Here is a 17921-nt window from a genome sequence, read left to right on the forward strand (position 1 = left end):
CTTTAGAATACGCAGTAATCGTATGGTCGGTCCCCTCATTATCAAATCGACATCGATCGTGTCGAAGCTGTTCAACGCAATTCATTCGATTTGCACTCCGCAATCGACCATGGAAGGACCCATTCAACCATCCTAGTTACAAATATCGTTATTATTATTGAGATAAATCCGCTGTTTGTTCGTAAGAACGTTTGCAAGGCTGTCTTCATTGCTGATCTGCTTCAATCACGTGTTGTTTTATGCCTGCTGGAGTGAGAGATTGTGATATATCAGCTCCATCGGGCTTTTCCTGCTAAATAAATAAATCTATCTATATACACTAAGGTCTTTTTTATGCGGTTTTTTATGCGAATTTTTTATGCGAATTTTCAAAGTAATGCGATTTTTTTATGCGGTTTTTATGCGAATTTTCAGAGTTATACGGTTTTTTTTATGCGGTACGTAAACTCTAGACTAGAAGGGGTTTTTGAAAATAAATTTTCATCTCCCATTTTTCGTAAAACAAGAGAGTGGCAAGAATTTCAAGGTCGTAGAAGATAGTATTGCTGTTGTTAATTTGAATGCAACGCAATTTTCTTTAAATAATTTCAAAAGATCTGGTTCCATTTTGCCGGGTAATTTAAAGAACTAAGGGAAATAACCTGTTTATGAACGCGAGTGTATGTAAGTCTCAGCATAACTACGAAACAATTAAACGAATCACCATTAAGTTTGGCACATATACCAAGGTTGGGAAACGATTTTTTTAAAAAGCACAGATACTTTCTACACAACTCGGGGTTATCATGGAGGAGATCTGTAGTAAATTCACTAACAAAAGGGTAGTTCAATATAAAATTTATTCGATAAAAAGCGATGCTTCTTGACTAATACAGAAACTCCTTTCACATCAAAAGAGATTATAAGGTTATTTTGGGGGTGAGTGAGTGTAACGAGTGCCCCGAACATGGAAAGTGTAAGGGAAAATATATCGGGTTTTACGACAAAATTCTTTACTTTTTTATTCTTTACTTCTTTAGGAGTACAGCATATTTCTAGCAACTAAGTGAAGTTCACAAAAATAATCACAAGAGGGAGGTACTCTCAACATTGATCTGAATAGACGAAGAAATCTTACAATCAATGTGCATTTTTATGTGAACTGTCGACTCAAGATGATGGAAATAAGTTTACAACAACATTTGTATTAACTGAATCGTTATTCTATACGTTTTTCTCCCAGGGTGAACGACCAAAATGATTAAAGTCGGGGTAAAACAAATGGTATAAAAAAGTTATTCTATAGTACGAATGTAGTTTTGATGATAAACAGCCTTCCGTTATAAAATAATCATTTTCAGATAGAAAATTTTGAGCGATTGCGTGGAAATAATGATGTCATACATTTTGTCGTGAATACGACTTACTTTACTATGGGGTGCCTTTTCAAAATTTACCCTCTGAGAGAGTGATAAGTTTTTGATCGTGAATATCTCTTGTTGTATCTAACGAATCAACATAATTTTTTCTACATGCCATCGGAAATATGATCACAATTGTATGATAAAAGTTTCAGTTGTGTGACATAATCTCAAATAATTCAAAACTAAACTTTTCTGAAATGTTTGACATAAACGAGTATCAAAGGGGATAATCCATAAGGCGCGTTTGCCTTGCTCGTATTTTTAAAGCTCATAGCTCAGTGATCTGTGAAACGATTCATATAATCTAACTACCAATAGAATCGAAATTTTTCAACTTAAGCGTGTAAAGAAAATGCATTGAAGTATTTCAATAGTACACTATTGAAAAACCTGTCTTATTTGACCCATGTCAACACCAGCCAATCAGAACGCGTTCTAGAGGAAGAGAACAAAATATCTGCTGCTGTACAACAAATCGTTCGGGAAAAATGTTCCGAACAGTGCTTAATATCGCAGTGAGTTTCACAATTCGACCCTTCTGAATGCTAGAAACGAATCCCTCCAGAATGTTGATAGTTTTTTTCAATAAATTATGCAAATCCTAAATGAAATAATCGACATTCAAATTCTGTATGCGGCTATTTTAGAGCCGTTAGTGAAAAGGCTACAAACGAAAACACGTAAAAAGAAACCTCTCAACAAAAATTGGATCAGTTTGGATTCTATCGCCACTGCGAGCAGAAGTGTTTTGTATCATTTGCAAAGCTAGTTTCGCTTTCGGCAAGAACGATTACGTCACAGCTGCCAGTCATTAGCATTGGTGAAAAAACAACGTTAGAGAGCATTACACAAAATCAGCCGTTCTAATGGCTCTAAAAGTGTTCTAAAGAACTATTAGGATTTGTTGTTCGCAAATGGAAGGTAAATCACCCTTATTCTGAATAACGACGTATTGATTTTTCGATCGAATGTGGCTCGATCGAATCTTAGCTAGCATTGATTTAGCTAGCGTTATTACAGACCCTGTCAGCTTGGAGCGATCTCAATCTTCAGTTCAGCAACGCCATCGCACGGCGTCTCATTCAACATGTCATGTCAATTGTATGGGTGCGCAGCCCTGCTATTTTGGCGCGTACGAATTTGACATTTCTCTCCCCTACTTCTATGTATGAGATTCGATGCGGACTCACCTGAGGGCGACATGCTCGCAAAAAAGGATGTTGTCAATTATTTGTTTGGGAAATGTGAGAGCTGGATATCTTGTTAATATGATGTCTTTGGTTATTAGGAATACAAATGAAATACGATCGTAAAATCGATACGAAGTTATTCAGAAAAAGGGCGAATTTCCTCAGTTTAGTGCAAATCTAGAACAGTTTGGTTAGATTTGTGTACTTTTCGCTGTGTGAAATTCACAGTAATCTAGATCAAGTGAAGCCTTCTTTGTTTTTGCGAAAAATGTGGAAAAGGGGAATGGTTGCATAATTCATACAATTGATCAACTAATTGATATACGAAAGTGTTAAGGAACATGTCAGTTGTTTTCGTATTCACGAGATCCAGTTATGTCTCTGACATTACCCACAAGCACATATACACATGAAACTCAGAGGTTACTAGGAAGGTATTTATAGAGACCGAGGTGTTTCAAATGTTCCTAACAAAAGTGTTCAAATATAAAACTGACCCGATTTGTCGAGAATACATTGAAAATTATGATTATTGTGAGATCTGAGATAGGACGCTGATCATTCGCAATCTGAACATGAACGAAGTATTGTTCAATCGGGTTGTCAGTTATGTTTCATTACAATCGGAGTATCAATGGGGAGGACAATTTCTAGCCTTGCCTTCACGAAACATTTCCGAGCAGCTAGTAAATAAATAAATAAGAAGAATTCAATTCTTATGGAGACGATCCCACACAACGTCACCGTGATGGGAAATTTTGACGTCCGAAACATGTAAAAGAGGAAGTAAATTTGCTGAACGAATAAAATTGAAACCTGCGAAGTTTAGGTAAAGTTGGTTAAAAGATATTTTCAAATTACAGGTGAATTCACCTTACATTTTCGTTGAATGAAATCATTATTATTTATTATTTTTGATGTAATATTTATCTACACCCTCATTGAACATAACTCAAAATTGAGTGACACACCACTCAAATTCATAAAAAGTGCACGTACTCTAAGCTTGATTTACAACCTATCTGCTCATTTTTGAATTAAGGGAATTTGAGTATTTTTTGCTCAAAATAAGAATAAAATTTTTTTTTGAGATGACACTAAATCTCGACGTTTCATGCAATTCTAAGACGTTTGACATAAAAAAAATTCCAATTTCGGAAATATTATGTACTCCCCCTTGTGGTGATTTTTCAAGATCGAAAATTTTCAAACCTTAACCGCCGGGCAGCACCCCTTACCCATATCCGATTTAGCTCAAATTTTGCATGGGGACTTTTTTCGAGGTGCTTAAACTTTTTAACAATAGCGCTTTACGAAATTAGAGGTGATCCCAAAATATTGACACCCTTAAATACATTTGAGCGATAAAAAACAATGCGTTTTGTCGGTTACGTCACTTATACCATTATATCTCCGGAACCAAAAGTCACAGCCATTTGGCCTTCGAGCTTGATCAATGGTCCAATAGTAGCTTTCAAAAGAAAAAGTTTGTTAAAATCAGTGCAGCCATCTCTGAGAAAAATGAGCGCGCATAACAATCTTCGAAAAGTGTACACACATACACACACATACATTTTCCGATCTCGTCGAACTGAGTCGAATGGTATGTAACACTATGGGTTTCCGAAGCTTTGTTCGAAAGTCGCTTTTTTTCAGCAATTCAAATACCTTTCTATAGAGAAAGGCAAAAATGAAATTCCAAAAGGAAGACGGGAAAATCTACGATCTATTAAGTAAGTATAGTTATTATAAATAATTGTTCAATATTTATCGAAAGCTTTCATCCATTCTTCTAGATTCTAATTTCCCTGTTGAAGAGTCATTACAGGTTATGTCGAAAAACTTCAACGACGTGTCAACCGGCGCTTAGTCATCATACATAAGTAATGCAATGTATAATAAATAAAAAAAACGTATTCTTTGTTTACTTCTAATTGCTGAAGGCTCAGTAATTAGTAAGTCTTACTTCGTTGCTTTTTCTGAACATTCAGTATTGGTTATACCGGACAGCCAGTAAACTTTTTCTGACAATTGCTGTAATAACTTACGTTTGTCAAAAGTACGCTGCTTCTAGAATACATTGTTTAGTTTCTATGCAGCGAGAAAGTTCTCGCGGATCTTGTTCTGTACTTTCAAGTATTCAACCATTCCGCGTGCACTTTTAAGCAGTAAAGTGGATATTTTTTAAGTAATTGAGGAACTTCTAGTAGATTGGGTAATTAGTCGAAGCGGAGCACTAGTTCAGCTGTTCATGAATAGCATTACAAGCATCTCCTTTTAAAGTAATTATGCTTACTTGAAAGTTCACGTTACAGAACTGAAAGAACTTTTTAGATCCAGGAAAACATTTCTCAGTTTTTTTTTTGTCTTTGCTGTGTCACTAACGTGATTATTAGATTATAATGTTATTTATTATTAGATTATAATGTTATTTTGTATTTTGATTTAACCTAGATTACCTTGACTTTGTTCAAGATAAACATAGACTTTAATTCACCACTATGATATTCCAGCTTGAACTGAACATAAAATAAGATAGATAATATTTTAGATCGAGGAAATAATAAAATTTACACGACATCTATCAATCAATGGTAATACGAAATAAACATTACTTAAACCGAGAATTTGATTGAAAAACGTTGAATGCGTTGATTTTCAATTTAATAAACAAATAATAAATTCAAGTTAGAGATTACTTTGTAATTTTATTTAAAAGCTAAGAACAAAAATTTTGTTCTGCAAATATGTGCATATAAACGATGTAAATCCAATGAGTTTATGGTTGTTTTAAACCAAGACATCGTTGATTAAAACCAGACCGCAAACGATCATTTTTAACAAGTTTTGGTATGTGTTATCCAATATTTGTGCTTGCGACACATAATCCAATTTGCTTATTTTAAAGTTTCGTCTTAGACTCGTCAGTGCATTACAGTTTATATTGAACTACTATGCCAATTAGAGCAGTCCTACATAAAAACTGACGAGTCTAAGACGAAACCCAAAGAAAAGTAAATTTTGGTAGCGTACATAAAAAAAAACATTGGGTGAATCTAACCAGAATTCTTAGTGTCATTATATTACCATTACAAATCGTTAGAATTGCTTGTTATTTATTTATTTTCTTTCAGTTTTGCTCTGCCTGTTGGAAACCGTAATCATGTTTGAGCACTGATCAATGAACGATTTAGGCGATTATTTGTTTTCATTCTATACATTAATACTGGCATCTCTGGACATTTCGTCTTCCCTGTAGTAAATTAATACAGTGTCAACATATTTCAAGCATCGTTCCTGGTATCGATTGGTGCCAGATCATTTAATGCATACTTCCACATTACCGAAAATTAGAACATTGGTTCAGTCAAACCAGAATTGTTACTACCACTATAACAAAATTCGGTTGAATTATCCGGGATTTATTTATTTTGATTTCCATAAAGATGCTAGTTAACTGTTTAAATTATTTCATACATGGACCAAATAACGCTCTGAGAAATGCTATCGTTCCATTTAGTTTCGATAGGTTGACACAATATTTATGTCAAAGGGACATTGGAGAAACCAAAAAGATTTTGGACAAATCGCTTCTCAATGAATGTCTCTGAAATTTCAAATTCTGCACACTGCGTAGTTTTGTGTTTTTTTTATCAGATTTCTCAGCTTTGTAGCTTGTGCAACAATAGATACAGCTTCTTCAAAACGAACAATAATTAGCTTACAATGCAAATAACACAAGATGATTAAACTTAAAACTGATCAAACATTATTGATTGTTGAACTTCGTGTAACTCCTATTATAATTGGTCAGTTTTGACACCGACTAGGCCTGAACTATCAGCTAAGAAATAGAAAGGATTCTTAGCCCAACATGTGGTGCTGCTGTAGGACGTGTATTTCATTTCCGCCACGTACAAGTGGAGTTAGTCTTCAGAATAATTTCAATAATGGTATTTCGCGAATCTGAATGACAACGTTCACATTAAGAAAATTTCGCTGAATTCGATAATTTTTTACTGAATTTTCAATAACTGAACGATTGGTAATCTGTTCAGCAATTGAATGGATTACTTCGATAATAGTAATGAAACTAATTATTCGGTAATAGAAATTTTGTTGAATTTTCAAACAATTGCCGAACTTTTCTGTAAACCGAGTGGAATCATCTAACGAATGCTTCATTAACTTATTATTTTTCTTTTTAGTTCAAATTCTTCATTTAAATTTGATTAAAAAAACAGAACAAAGTTACAACTTACAACTTCAGATTTAAATATTTTTTAAAGAAACGTCCCGGTTGACCGGAATTATGGGCGCATACCAGCACATTGCATAATCCGTCGAGTCCAGCAGAAATTATCCTCGAACGATATGTGTTGGTAACAATTAGACATAGTGATATAATATTTTTTTCATGTATGTAAATAAATAGCTTAGAGGAAGTAAGTCTGATGTTTTAAAAATTTATTCATCTATATCTCAATCCATTCACCGAGCTCCTCAAGTTTTGTTTTTCGTTTGGTGAATTAATAGACACGTATTCAAAATTTTAATAACTGTCTGGCAGTTAGTTTTCACGACAATCAGTATTTACAGAAATTTGGAAATTGGAAATTAATTTCACCATACGGACGGTACGATTTTTACCGTACTCGGCGTCTATTCAGATTTACCGTATGAATTTTGTATTTCATAACAGAATTCCGTAATAATAAATAATAAAATAATATTTCTGTACCGAAATAACGGTTGTTTAAAATGATTACACTAAATTTTCACCAAAAGCGGAATTAAATTTTAGTGTGTTGATAAAGGCCTCTAAGTAAAGAAATAAATAAATGGAATGAAATGATTTATCCTGTATTAACTTGTAGTGTCACGTGTAGCAAAAACATAAAAAGAAGCTATAGTGATAAAAACGCTTAATGACAGATTTATTCATAATAGAAAAGGATTTTACAGAGAACTTATTTTTATTATATGAGCGATGAAAGTATCATAAAAAATGCTGCTAACAAAAAGTCATGCTATATCAAGAAACAGATAAATAAGAATTCCCTAGAAAAGTTGAGAATAATATTCTTTGAGACGCTTGTTGGTTGAACGTATTAACACCGACATGTAGAGCTTTAGAAAAATTTATGAGAAATTTCTGAAATTGTCGCCATTTGAGATATGGAAGCAGAAATCCAGTATATTATATCGTAACTTTTTTTTGCGAACGGAAGCAGGAATGTAAAAGGTATTACCAATTTTTCAGTAGGCTCCAAACCCTTGTGAAATTGTTAGACATGGAATTTTTACAAACGCAACAATATTTTATTAGTTATATACCACTTTTTTTAATATCCTGGCTAAGCAATTGAATCAATTATTGTACCTGATTTGAAATTCCTTGAATTCCGAGTTTTTCTGTGGTAGCGGCCAATAAATGACCGTGACAAGTTATGGGTTTTCATATTTGCTTATCATTTACAGCAAAGAAGTAAGAGCTCGGTGCATAGGCCCAAGATTTCTGCTTCGATTGACTTAAAAATTTGACAAAACATTCTTGAAATGTTTCATTATAACAAAATACAAAAGAAAAATTATGATATTTTGAAAATTTTAGACCCTACGGGCTCCCTAGATTGTTTCCTTAGATTTTATAGACAAAAATTTTTAAACGCGTTTTTCTCGAAAGCAGGATTTGAAAAAATAAAAACTCAAACAGAAACGTTGTGGTATAGAAAGACATATACTCTATCTATGCTGCTTTGATTTATTGACTTCTGATTAGTCTGTGCAGAGATACAGTAGATATGATTTTTAAGAACCGTACTCAAAAATACCTCTTCACCGACTTATTTCTCAATATTTTTCAAAGAAAAAATTTCAAAATGTTGTTCGTATGATGCCTTTATAAACGTTTGAATTTATTTTGTTGAACGATAGTTCTGAAAAAATCGCAAAAATGATGTTTTTTTCATGGACGCCCGTGGTAAAGAAAAGGATTTTCTTTCGTTTACTGTTCTGAATAACTCTCAGAAAGCACCGAATCAACTAGAATTCACTTACGAATTGGTTGTTAACAAACGATGCAATGGGTGTTAAAAAAAATAGAAATGCGATGATGATTTTCTGCTCCGAAATGAATTCCCCATATATCTGGCATCCCTGCTTTCACAAGTCACAACTCAGCTGACGTTTTCAGCATGAGCTCATCGCTGCCGTTTATGCGTTAGTATTTGTGTTTGGTATGCGGTTCGCGGTCGTATGTTTTGATCTGGTGAGAGCAACAAAACAAAACCTCCGGCTGCTGCTCTAGCGCGTGTGAGAATAATATTCTGCTATTCCTATCGGTTCGTCCTTTTTCGCTACTGCTCCTGCCTGTCGTGAAGTTCGGGAGAATACCTATTTTTGCTCTTCCCCTGGATCGGTTCGCGACCGAGAATACCGTGTTCAGAATACAAAAATCCCTCGACGGTCAGTCAGTCATCTTTCGGAAACGGGACCCGCGTGAGTTTTGCTGGCGTGTAGTCGTGTTTGGTCGTGCGGCCGTGAATTCCTGTGGATGGTGGATAATCTGGTGTTTCCAATAATAATATTGTCCGGTGAGGTGCTCGTTTCTTGTGTGCGTGTGCCAGAAGCAAACACGATACCGATCGGTCGGGCATTTCGCAGAGGCGTGACAGGTTTTCGAGTTCCAATGTGATTTTTTTTTGTGTGGTGTACGGCAGCAGAGTGTTGAATTTTGTTTTAGGGAAATTGTCTTGAATTGGAATTGCAGGCGAAGTGATTGTAAAATCGTTGAAAAATATCGATACCTATTTTTTGTTGGGCTAAGGTAAAAGTGAGCGAGCTTTGGTGCGATCGTTAAAAATTATTGATGCATTTGTGAAGGCAATATTTGGGAATAAAACCGTGGAATTCAGCCCGTGCGGTTCAGATTGGTGTTTGGGAGAAGTTCTAATAAGAATCCTAGAAAGAGAAAGCGGGAGAAGTGTGTGTCCACGTTTTGGTGAGAACCCGTCGCGTTTCAGCCGTTTAAGGAGAAAAAAAGTCCGGTGCAGCGGTTCAATTTTAGGCTAAATCCAGTGCGTGTGATAGTATCCTAGGTGTTTTTTTTGTGGTTCCTTGTCGGTGTTCCGTATCTGTGACGAAGGGTACGAAAATGGCGCCTGGTGTCTGCGTTCGCCAATGTCAAATGTTACTGAAGCTTGACCTGTCCCGTTGTGGATTAAAAACACTCGCTGCCAACTTTCATCAACTGCGGCACCAACAACAGCAATACCAGCAGACTGCGTTTCGGATCGTAGTAGCCACGGTGAGTCTTTTTATGGGAATTGATGAATAAAAATGAGCAAGATACGGCAGAGAGTTGAGAGAAATCGACGATTGGGAAGTTTAGTGCGTTTCGCACAGTGGGACAAATTGTGAAGTACGGTGGGAACATGAACACAAAACGTGCTTAATGGTGGCTTTAGATGTGACTCGGTTTTTTCTGTTCTTATCCATAAATTGCTAGCCAAAACAAGCAATTTTGTGGCAAATTCGAAAAGTTTCTTCTTAAGGATGGCCTCATTGCTTTGTTTGATACCGACTCACTTCCTATAACTTCGCATCGTGGCTTTCTGTGTCTTTGCCAATACAGCTTTCCTGTGTTGGTTCTGATCAACGCAACGTTATGCTCTGCTGAACACTCAGGTTTGGTGTTTTCCGGAAATCGTGTACGTATATGGAGATAACGAACGTAAAAAAGGAGACACCAGTATTCAATGACATCGAAAACGTTTGCTATACCCTTTTCAAGCAAATCTGACAGAAATTGGCAACTAGAAAAACGTTACCTGAAACTTCTGCCATGATAAACAAAGACACCAACAATCAAGAAAATAATGAAGACGAAAATCTAAAACAAAAACTTATCACGTTGCTGCCAACAACTACAGCCAACGAAAACAGCGATGACGAATCCATGGGTGAAGGAGCGATAGGTGAACCTGTAGCCTCCCCCAAGGAAAACGGCATCAGACAGAACCAATACCAAGAAAAATTGCAGTGTTTAGCCCCTCTCTTTTCTTCGGTCACTCTTTAGAGCATTTCGTTTGAATTCATCCAGTTGTCAGTGAGGTTCCGATCGAGTTGGAAGAAAATCAGACTACGGATCGCTTAAAGATCCCGTTCATTCACACGCAAAGTTCTGGATTTTTTCGTGATGCCAAAAACGAGCTCCCGAAAACACTTTCGAAATAATACCGCTGCTTATGCTGCGCCATTGATCAAAACTGATTTTAATCAGTCTAACGGGAAAGGAATATTTTACGAGTAAGGACCATTTTGCTTTGGATGATCGAAGCAAACGAGGAAGATAGCCTAAAAGAAAAAGAAATAAAAAGAATCTGTCCATTTTACTCAAACTCATCTAAGAATAAACGTATGTGAATTGAAAAAAAAATAACATACTGAACTAGTGTAAACAAGCCAAAGTATTGCAATAATTATCAGCGGCCCTTACACGATCATTAAAAGTGTCATTACTAAAAAGTAATGACACTTTTAATGATCGTGTAAGGTCTACGAGTTCAGTAATGACACGAGTAATGATGGAATTCCGGATTTTCCATCATTACCAACATTATTTCTTCTTTTTATTTTTTGTGGAAGTGCTAAATATCTTTAGAACTATACGCGAAAAAATGACAAAGTGTAGATTTGAATTGTTAATAATCAATTAATCTTAACGTTTCAATGGCAAATCAAATTTATTTTCAGCTAAACGAAAATAAAAATATTGCTATTGCTATTGCTGGAGTAGTTACAAATACTCATCATTAATAATGAACGTGTAATGCTAAAAAATATTGATGTACAGTAATGCAGTAATGACGAGCGTTTGAGCAGAAGTGTCATTACTTAGTAATGACACTTTTAATGATCGTGTAAGGGCTGCTATCGGCTCACCTTCTATAGAAATTTCCCCTCTATTTTGCGTAAAGCTTCATATGAGCTTCTTCTAGCCAGCCTTGGTGAGAAACTTCTTATTTCTGACCGGTATAAAATTCAATTCAATTACTAGACATGTCAGTTGAATCCAAGTTTGTGAAAATAAAATGCACATTTTTTTTTCTTTTTGTCACAATCACGTTCACACATTCTACTATCGTTTAGTCTTAGACTCGTCAGCGCATTAGCACTTTTAATGCCACATCGCGGTTTAACATAAATCGGTTTATGACAATCGATCTCGAGTTCATGTTACAGATGAGCCAAAGAAAAAACTATTCAGTAGTTTGAAACATTGTTACTATTCAAAAAAATTAACAGCCGTATTCTCCAGATGTCGCCCCTTCTGACTTCCACCTATTCCGTTCGATGGCACGCGGGCTGGTAGATCAACATTTTCAATCCTTCGAAGAGTTGGAAAAATGGATTGCTTCATGGATAGCGTCGAAAGAGGACTCCTTTTTTAGATCCGGGATCCGAAAATTGCCGGAAAGATGGGAGAAAGTTTTCGCTAGCGACGGACAATACTTTGAATAATACATCTGTAAGCACTTTTTCGCAAGAAAGCTTTTAATTTTGGAAAAAACGGCGGAAGCAAAGTTGTACACCTGATATAAGATGTAAAATCACAAGATTTTTTCGAACTGTGTTCCAGGATTTGATTGTGGTATGCGAACAATTGGATCGTCCCACGAGAAATGGGCTTAACTGCTGTTGAAAACATTTGACAATTTGAAAATGAATATAAATCGATAAAGAAGTAGGATAAAAAAGATCTTGGTAATTAGAAAGAAATCTTTTTTTTCTAAGAACAAAAATGCATGATTTATTTCAACTAAATTTTTCTTCTCTAAAGTTTATTTAGTTCAAACTTATTTTTCAAACTAAATTCGCTGTGAAATTGCTTGTCAAGAAATTGACAGGAACGCACACAAATAAAATATTTGTTACACGGGCAAAATTCCGATTCTTGAAATGAGCAAAACGAGTCATGATTTGGGGAAAATAATATATTTTCTTGTTATGATAATACATCATGATTAAAATTTCTCGAATCATGATCCATTCGGACTGATTTCGATGAAATTTAAGCGTAACGCACTTGAAGTTGTTGAGTATAACTTCAGGCGTGTTTCTGCTACGATGGTATTTTTTGCAACATAAATTCAGGCGTTATGAGTGATTTTTGCAACGATGGTCATTTTTGCAATATAAATTCAGTGAAAAGCTCGGACCATGATCCATCGAATTTCACGACGAACTTCTTTTAACACTCCAAATACCAAGCCTCAAAAAAAGTTGGAACGGTAACTTTGAGCTGTCATAGCTCAGCTGTTTTTCAACGAATCTCAATAAATTTTACACCCTCGAATTTTGTGAAGTTCGTAGATTGATTCTAAAACTTTATAGCAGACAATTGGTAAAGGAAAACCAATTAAAATTTGATTTTTCCCGTTCCAAGTTTTTTCACGCGCCCAATATACCCTATCTGCTTTACAATTTTCTTTCCTTTGGCATAATCGTCGCAAAGAAAATATTGAATACTTCAACTTTACCGAGTCATAACTTTGTTGTTAGTCAACCGATCTTCAAAATTTGTTCACCATTGGAAAGGTACTACTTCCACAAATAAAATGCGCTGAAAAAAAATAAAAATAGGGTTGTCTACCCAACGTTATAATGAAAACTATATATTTTTAAACATCATTCGATTGCTAGTGATATCAGCTACAATTTTCGCTCAACTACCGTTCCTGCACAATCAAAAGAAAACACTAAACAATCGATGAATTTATAAATATATATGAATTTTTCATTTTTTTTTTCACATGTTTGTATATAACTCAAAAATTAAAGCGATGACATTTTTTTGATTTAAAATATTGGAATCATTACCAGAAACAACGTATTGATGATCAAAATTATATATCCGTTCAAAGAATCTCAAGAAATTTGGCACAAATACAGAGAATTTCTATTATTGAGAAAATTTTGCCAAAAAAAAACAAATCAAAACTTTGAAATTTTATGACATATGTTTTTTTTATTATTTTAGTTGGAAATTTATTATGAACAAAATTTACAAAAAAACTGAAACTTGGATTTCACTGAAAATCTTAAAAATTTTGATAAATATACCTAAACTCTAAAAATAATTATGTTTTTGTATTGGACAAAAGATCTAACCAATTTTTATGCACAACCCAAACGGAATCGATAACTACTAAAATTAGGTTTTTTGGTTTTGGTTTTCCGTGAAATCTCGAAAAATCGGTAGAAGATCGGAAATTTCAAAATTTCTGATATATATTGCGTTCCAACGTTTCTGCAAATCGAAATGAAAATATTATAATCCGTTTTGATTTCATCTGTTTCAAAAAGACGTAGAGTTTGTTTCTATTAATAAAATTTGTGACAATACGAAAATTTTAAATTATTTCAATTTATTATACAAATTATTATACAATAAGAAATAGAACGTAAAATCATATGAATTTCATATACTAACCCATGGCAAAAGAAACCAACTACAATTTAAAAAATAATTATTGCTTGATTCAGCATTTAAGAACAAAAACATATATCTTAAATTTTCCGCTATCCTAAACAACATCAATTATAATCGATAGAATATTAAAATTTAAATATCACAAACTTATTTCGGAATGTATAGAATTCGAAAATTTTTTGAATTTTCTATTAGTAAACAATTCAGAAAAAGTAGAATTCTGAATTTAGCACAAAAAATCACACGAAATTAAGTAAAACTTGTTTTTATCCACCTAGTTGTGTAATGATGCCTTTCTCATATCTCTCTTATTCTCATATAAAAAATGTATTCTTCAAACAGTTTTGTTTGATTTTTGAAAAACATGAAAGCTAGTGCATGAACTACAAAATGAAACAGTTCTCAAATCGGTTAGGCAATCTTTCGCAGTGAAGTGAGTTCCACTATTTCAGGTACTTATGAAACTAGAATCGCCCCGAATATTGGCTTTGCAGCAGCCTTTGCGATTAGCACCAATCAACCAATCTATTTGCAGCTCTTCGTCTCGAAAAACAACCTCTTCGTTTGAATACTTTTTTCTGAATGAAACCCTGCACCTATGTTATCAGAACTAATTGGCTCAAGTGACATGTTCCACTAGTTATGTGGAGATTCGCGCCTTGCCGTAGCTTCACATCAACTTCCTGTTGGGAAGGGAAGGATAAAAGGAACATGGAAGGGAATTGGGAATTGGGTGAGGTGGGAAAACAGCACAAAACATAAAGAAATAAATCGTCCTGCATCCCCGAAAGGATGCTGAACGATCTGCAGGTGCCAAAATGCACGGTTGATAAAACCTCCAACCACCGAGAGGCCTTAGAGATTTTACAAAAGCGACACCATTCTGCAAAATGCAGAACGATTTATTCCCGAATATGCACTTGAATTAATTTGACATTTTAGAAGACAAAAATACCTTATTTTCATATATAGCCAATAAATGACATGATACGAATATTTTTCAATGAAAAAACCCAATGTTTGAACAAAATTTAAAAAATATCTCCTCCGCCTTTTTTTATAAACATGCTCGAAAATATTTTCTGTCAAAAACAAGAAACGGATTTTTTTTCGTTTGCCTCAATGTTAGATATAGCAGTTTGAAAATTACCTGTTTTTGAACTAGTTTTGCTCATAACTTCGGTTCAGAAAACGCTACCTGAATACGCCAATCATTAAAAATTGATTTTAACAAACTTTAAAAGATGTTCAAAGATACCTATACGAAAAAAGAAAAATATAAATGCTAGAGCAAAACATCTGATTTTTTGAGGAACACGCTAAGTTGCTCTTTAAAAATAGCTGTAACACTAAAACCGTTGCAGATACTACTATGGTGTCCTCAGCAAAGCTGCTCGATATAAGTTTATCTACAATTTTGCCGAAGTTCTCTATCTCAATACATCCGGAAAAAAAGTTTTGAGTCACCTTAATAATAAGAGCCACCCAAATACCATGTACATTGACATATGGCTTATCTTCACTGATAATTTGTTTTGAAGACATCATACCTCTAAAGTATAAGGTTAAGCCACAAATGTTTTTGTCCCCCTAAATTGTGGATCCGGTCCACTGTGCAATGCAATTTTACTCGGAAATTTCAACATTTTTAATTTTTTACCTATTTTTTGAGATTCTACGGCAAACCTACAACAAAATCAGAATTTTAGTATTTATCAATTGCGTTTGGGTTGTGCATAAAAATTGTTTAGATCGTTTGTCCAATACAAAAAATGTAACTATTTCTAGAGTTTTAGGTTATTTACCAAAATTTTTAAAATTTTCAGTGAAATCCAAGTATCAGTTTGTTTGTAAATTTTGTTCATAATTTCCAACTAAAATAATAAAAAAATATTAGTCATAAAATTTAAAAGTTTTGATTTGATTTTGTTTGGCAAAATTTTCCCGATAATATAAATTCTCTGTATTTGTACCAAATTTCTTGAGATTCTTTGAACGGATATATAATTTTGGTCATCAATACATTGTTTCTGGTAATGATTCCAATATTTTGAATCAAAAAAATGTACATGTCATCTCCTTAATTTTTGAGTTATATACAAACATGTGAAAAAAAATGAAAAATTCATATATATTTATAAATTCATCGATTGTTTAATGTTTTCTTTTGATTGTGCAGGAATGGTAGTTGAGCGAAAATTGTAGCTTGTATCACTAGCAATCGAATGATGTGTAAAAATATATAGGTCATCGCTTTGAATTTCGAGATATTTACGATCATTGTAAAAAGTCTCACCTTTTCTTAGGTCAACTATCTACAGTTTTCATTATAACTTTGGGTAGACAACCCTATTTTTCGTTTTTTTTTCAGTGCATTTTATTTGTGGAAGTAGTACCTTTCCAATGGTGAACAAATTTTGAAGATCGGTTGACTAACAACAAAGTTATGACTCGGTAAAGTAGAAGTTCTCAATATCCGATTCGCGATGCAGGTGCCGCATGAATGCAGATAGGGCACGTTTTGAGCTTGAAAAAAAAACTTGGAACGGGAAAAATCTGATTTTCATTAGTTTTTCCTAAAAGATCGTCAATAATGATATACTTAAAATAATTTACAAACTTCACAAAATTCGAAGGTGAAAAATTTATCGAAATTGGTCAAGTAACAACTGAGCTATGATAGCTCAAAGTTACCGTTCCAACTTTTTTTGAGGCTTGGTGCTTCGCGTAACTTTTTTAGGCTTGGTATTAGGAGTGTTGAAATGAAAATATTCTGTTTTTGAAAAACGACGACGCAAGAAATAAAGTGTTTACTTGCGTTCATTACTTCAGTTTTGATGTTGTGTTTCAGAATTGTGTTTTAAGCACTTAAACGAACTGCATGAAAAAACACGAGTGAATAAAACCTCTTAAAAAGAAACTCTATGTCGAATTCTTTCAAAAAAATCGTTTTATTCATAATATTTAGGCGCATCAATACAGCTTGTGTTGTTATATCTATGAAACAAATTAATCAAAGTGATTGAACAAAATATTTTTCCGATTTTCGTTAGATGGTGCTCCAAATTCACAATGGAATTACACGCTACCTCTCGGAATATTATTCTAGCAACAACGATCACATCAAATATGTAAGAATACATTCAAACAAAATGTAACATTGATGTTTGTCAAATGAAAAGTGTTGCCGTGCTTAGTCTCTTATGATGTCAATTTTCGGTTCATTATCTTTATTTTTATGTTATGTTAAATTCTCAATCAGCCGGTGGGTAAAACAACACGATTTTTAAATAACATGCTTCAGGATCAAGTAAACATTTTCAGTAGGTCTTGCTTTTCAATGTCTGCTTTTTGCTTTACCATTAATCTATTAATCTATCACATCACTTGAGGCAGAGGGTTCAAAGTGATATCTGGGTAGATTAGAGTTACGAGCTTTGAAAGAAATGCATTCTTTAAGTAACGCATTTTCTAACCATGATTAATTTTCATGGGAGAAGAGTTATTTCTCATGATATCATGATAAGTTAAAATGATTGGTTTCATGATTTTCTGACCATAACCGCAGTAACGGATTTCTTATCAAAATATTGATTAAAAAATTAAAATTATTTGTCTTGTTTTGTGGTTTCTAGCAACAACACTTTCGAACCAAATTTTCTACTGTCACTATTTCAATAAAATAAATCGTTGTGTGAAACCTCAATTTGGTTATTTTTCGGAAGAGAAAGTAATGTTAAACCGTCACTTATCGTAGTTTGTCGTTGGCAACTTTACTCTAAATTGGTTTCCTGCTGAAGTCAGATGATATTTGTGACGCTTAGTTACTAC

At 34.0% G+C, this 17921-nt stretch overlaps 1 protein-coding gene across 1 annotated transcript in view; it reads left to right on the forward strand.

The window, feature by feature from the left end:
• The first annotated feature begins 8855 nt into the window (after nucleotides 1-8855).
• The window catches only part of LOC131437353 (calcium uniporter protein, mitochondrial), a 394136-nt gene continuing 385070 nt past the window's right edge, over nucleotides 8856-17921 (forward strand). Inside the window, exon 1 of the mRNA XM_058606628.1 lies at nucleotides 8856-9902. Coding sequence (XP_058462611.1) covers nucleotides 9750-9902 — 153 coding nt within the window. The 5' untranslated portion in view covers nucleotides 8856-9749. The remainder of the gene's footprint in view (nucleotides 9903-17921) is intronic.

This window comes from Malaya genurostris, chromosome 3 (assembly GCF_030247185.1).
Source record: "Malaya genurostris strain Urasoe2022 chromosome 3, Malgen_1.1, whole genome shotgun sequence".
NCBI lineage: Eukaryota > Metazoa > Arthropoda > Insecta > Diptera > Culicidae > Malaya > Malaya genurostris.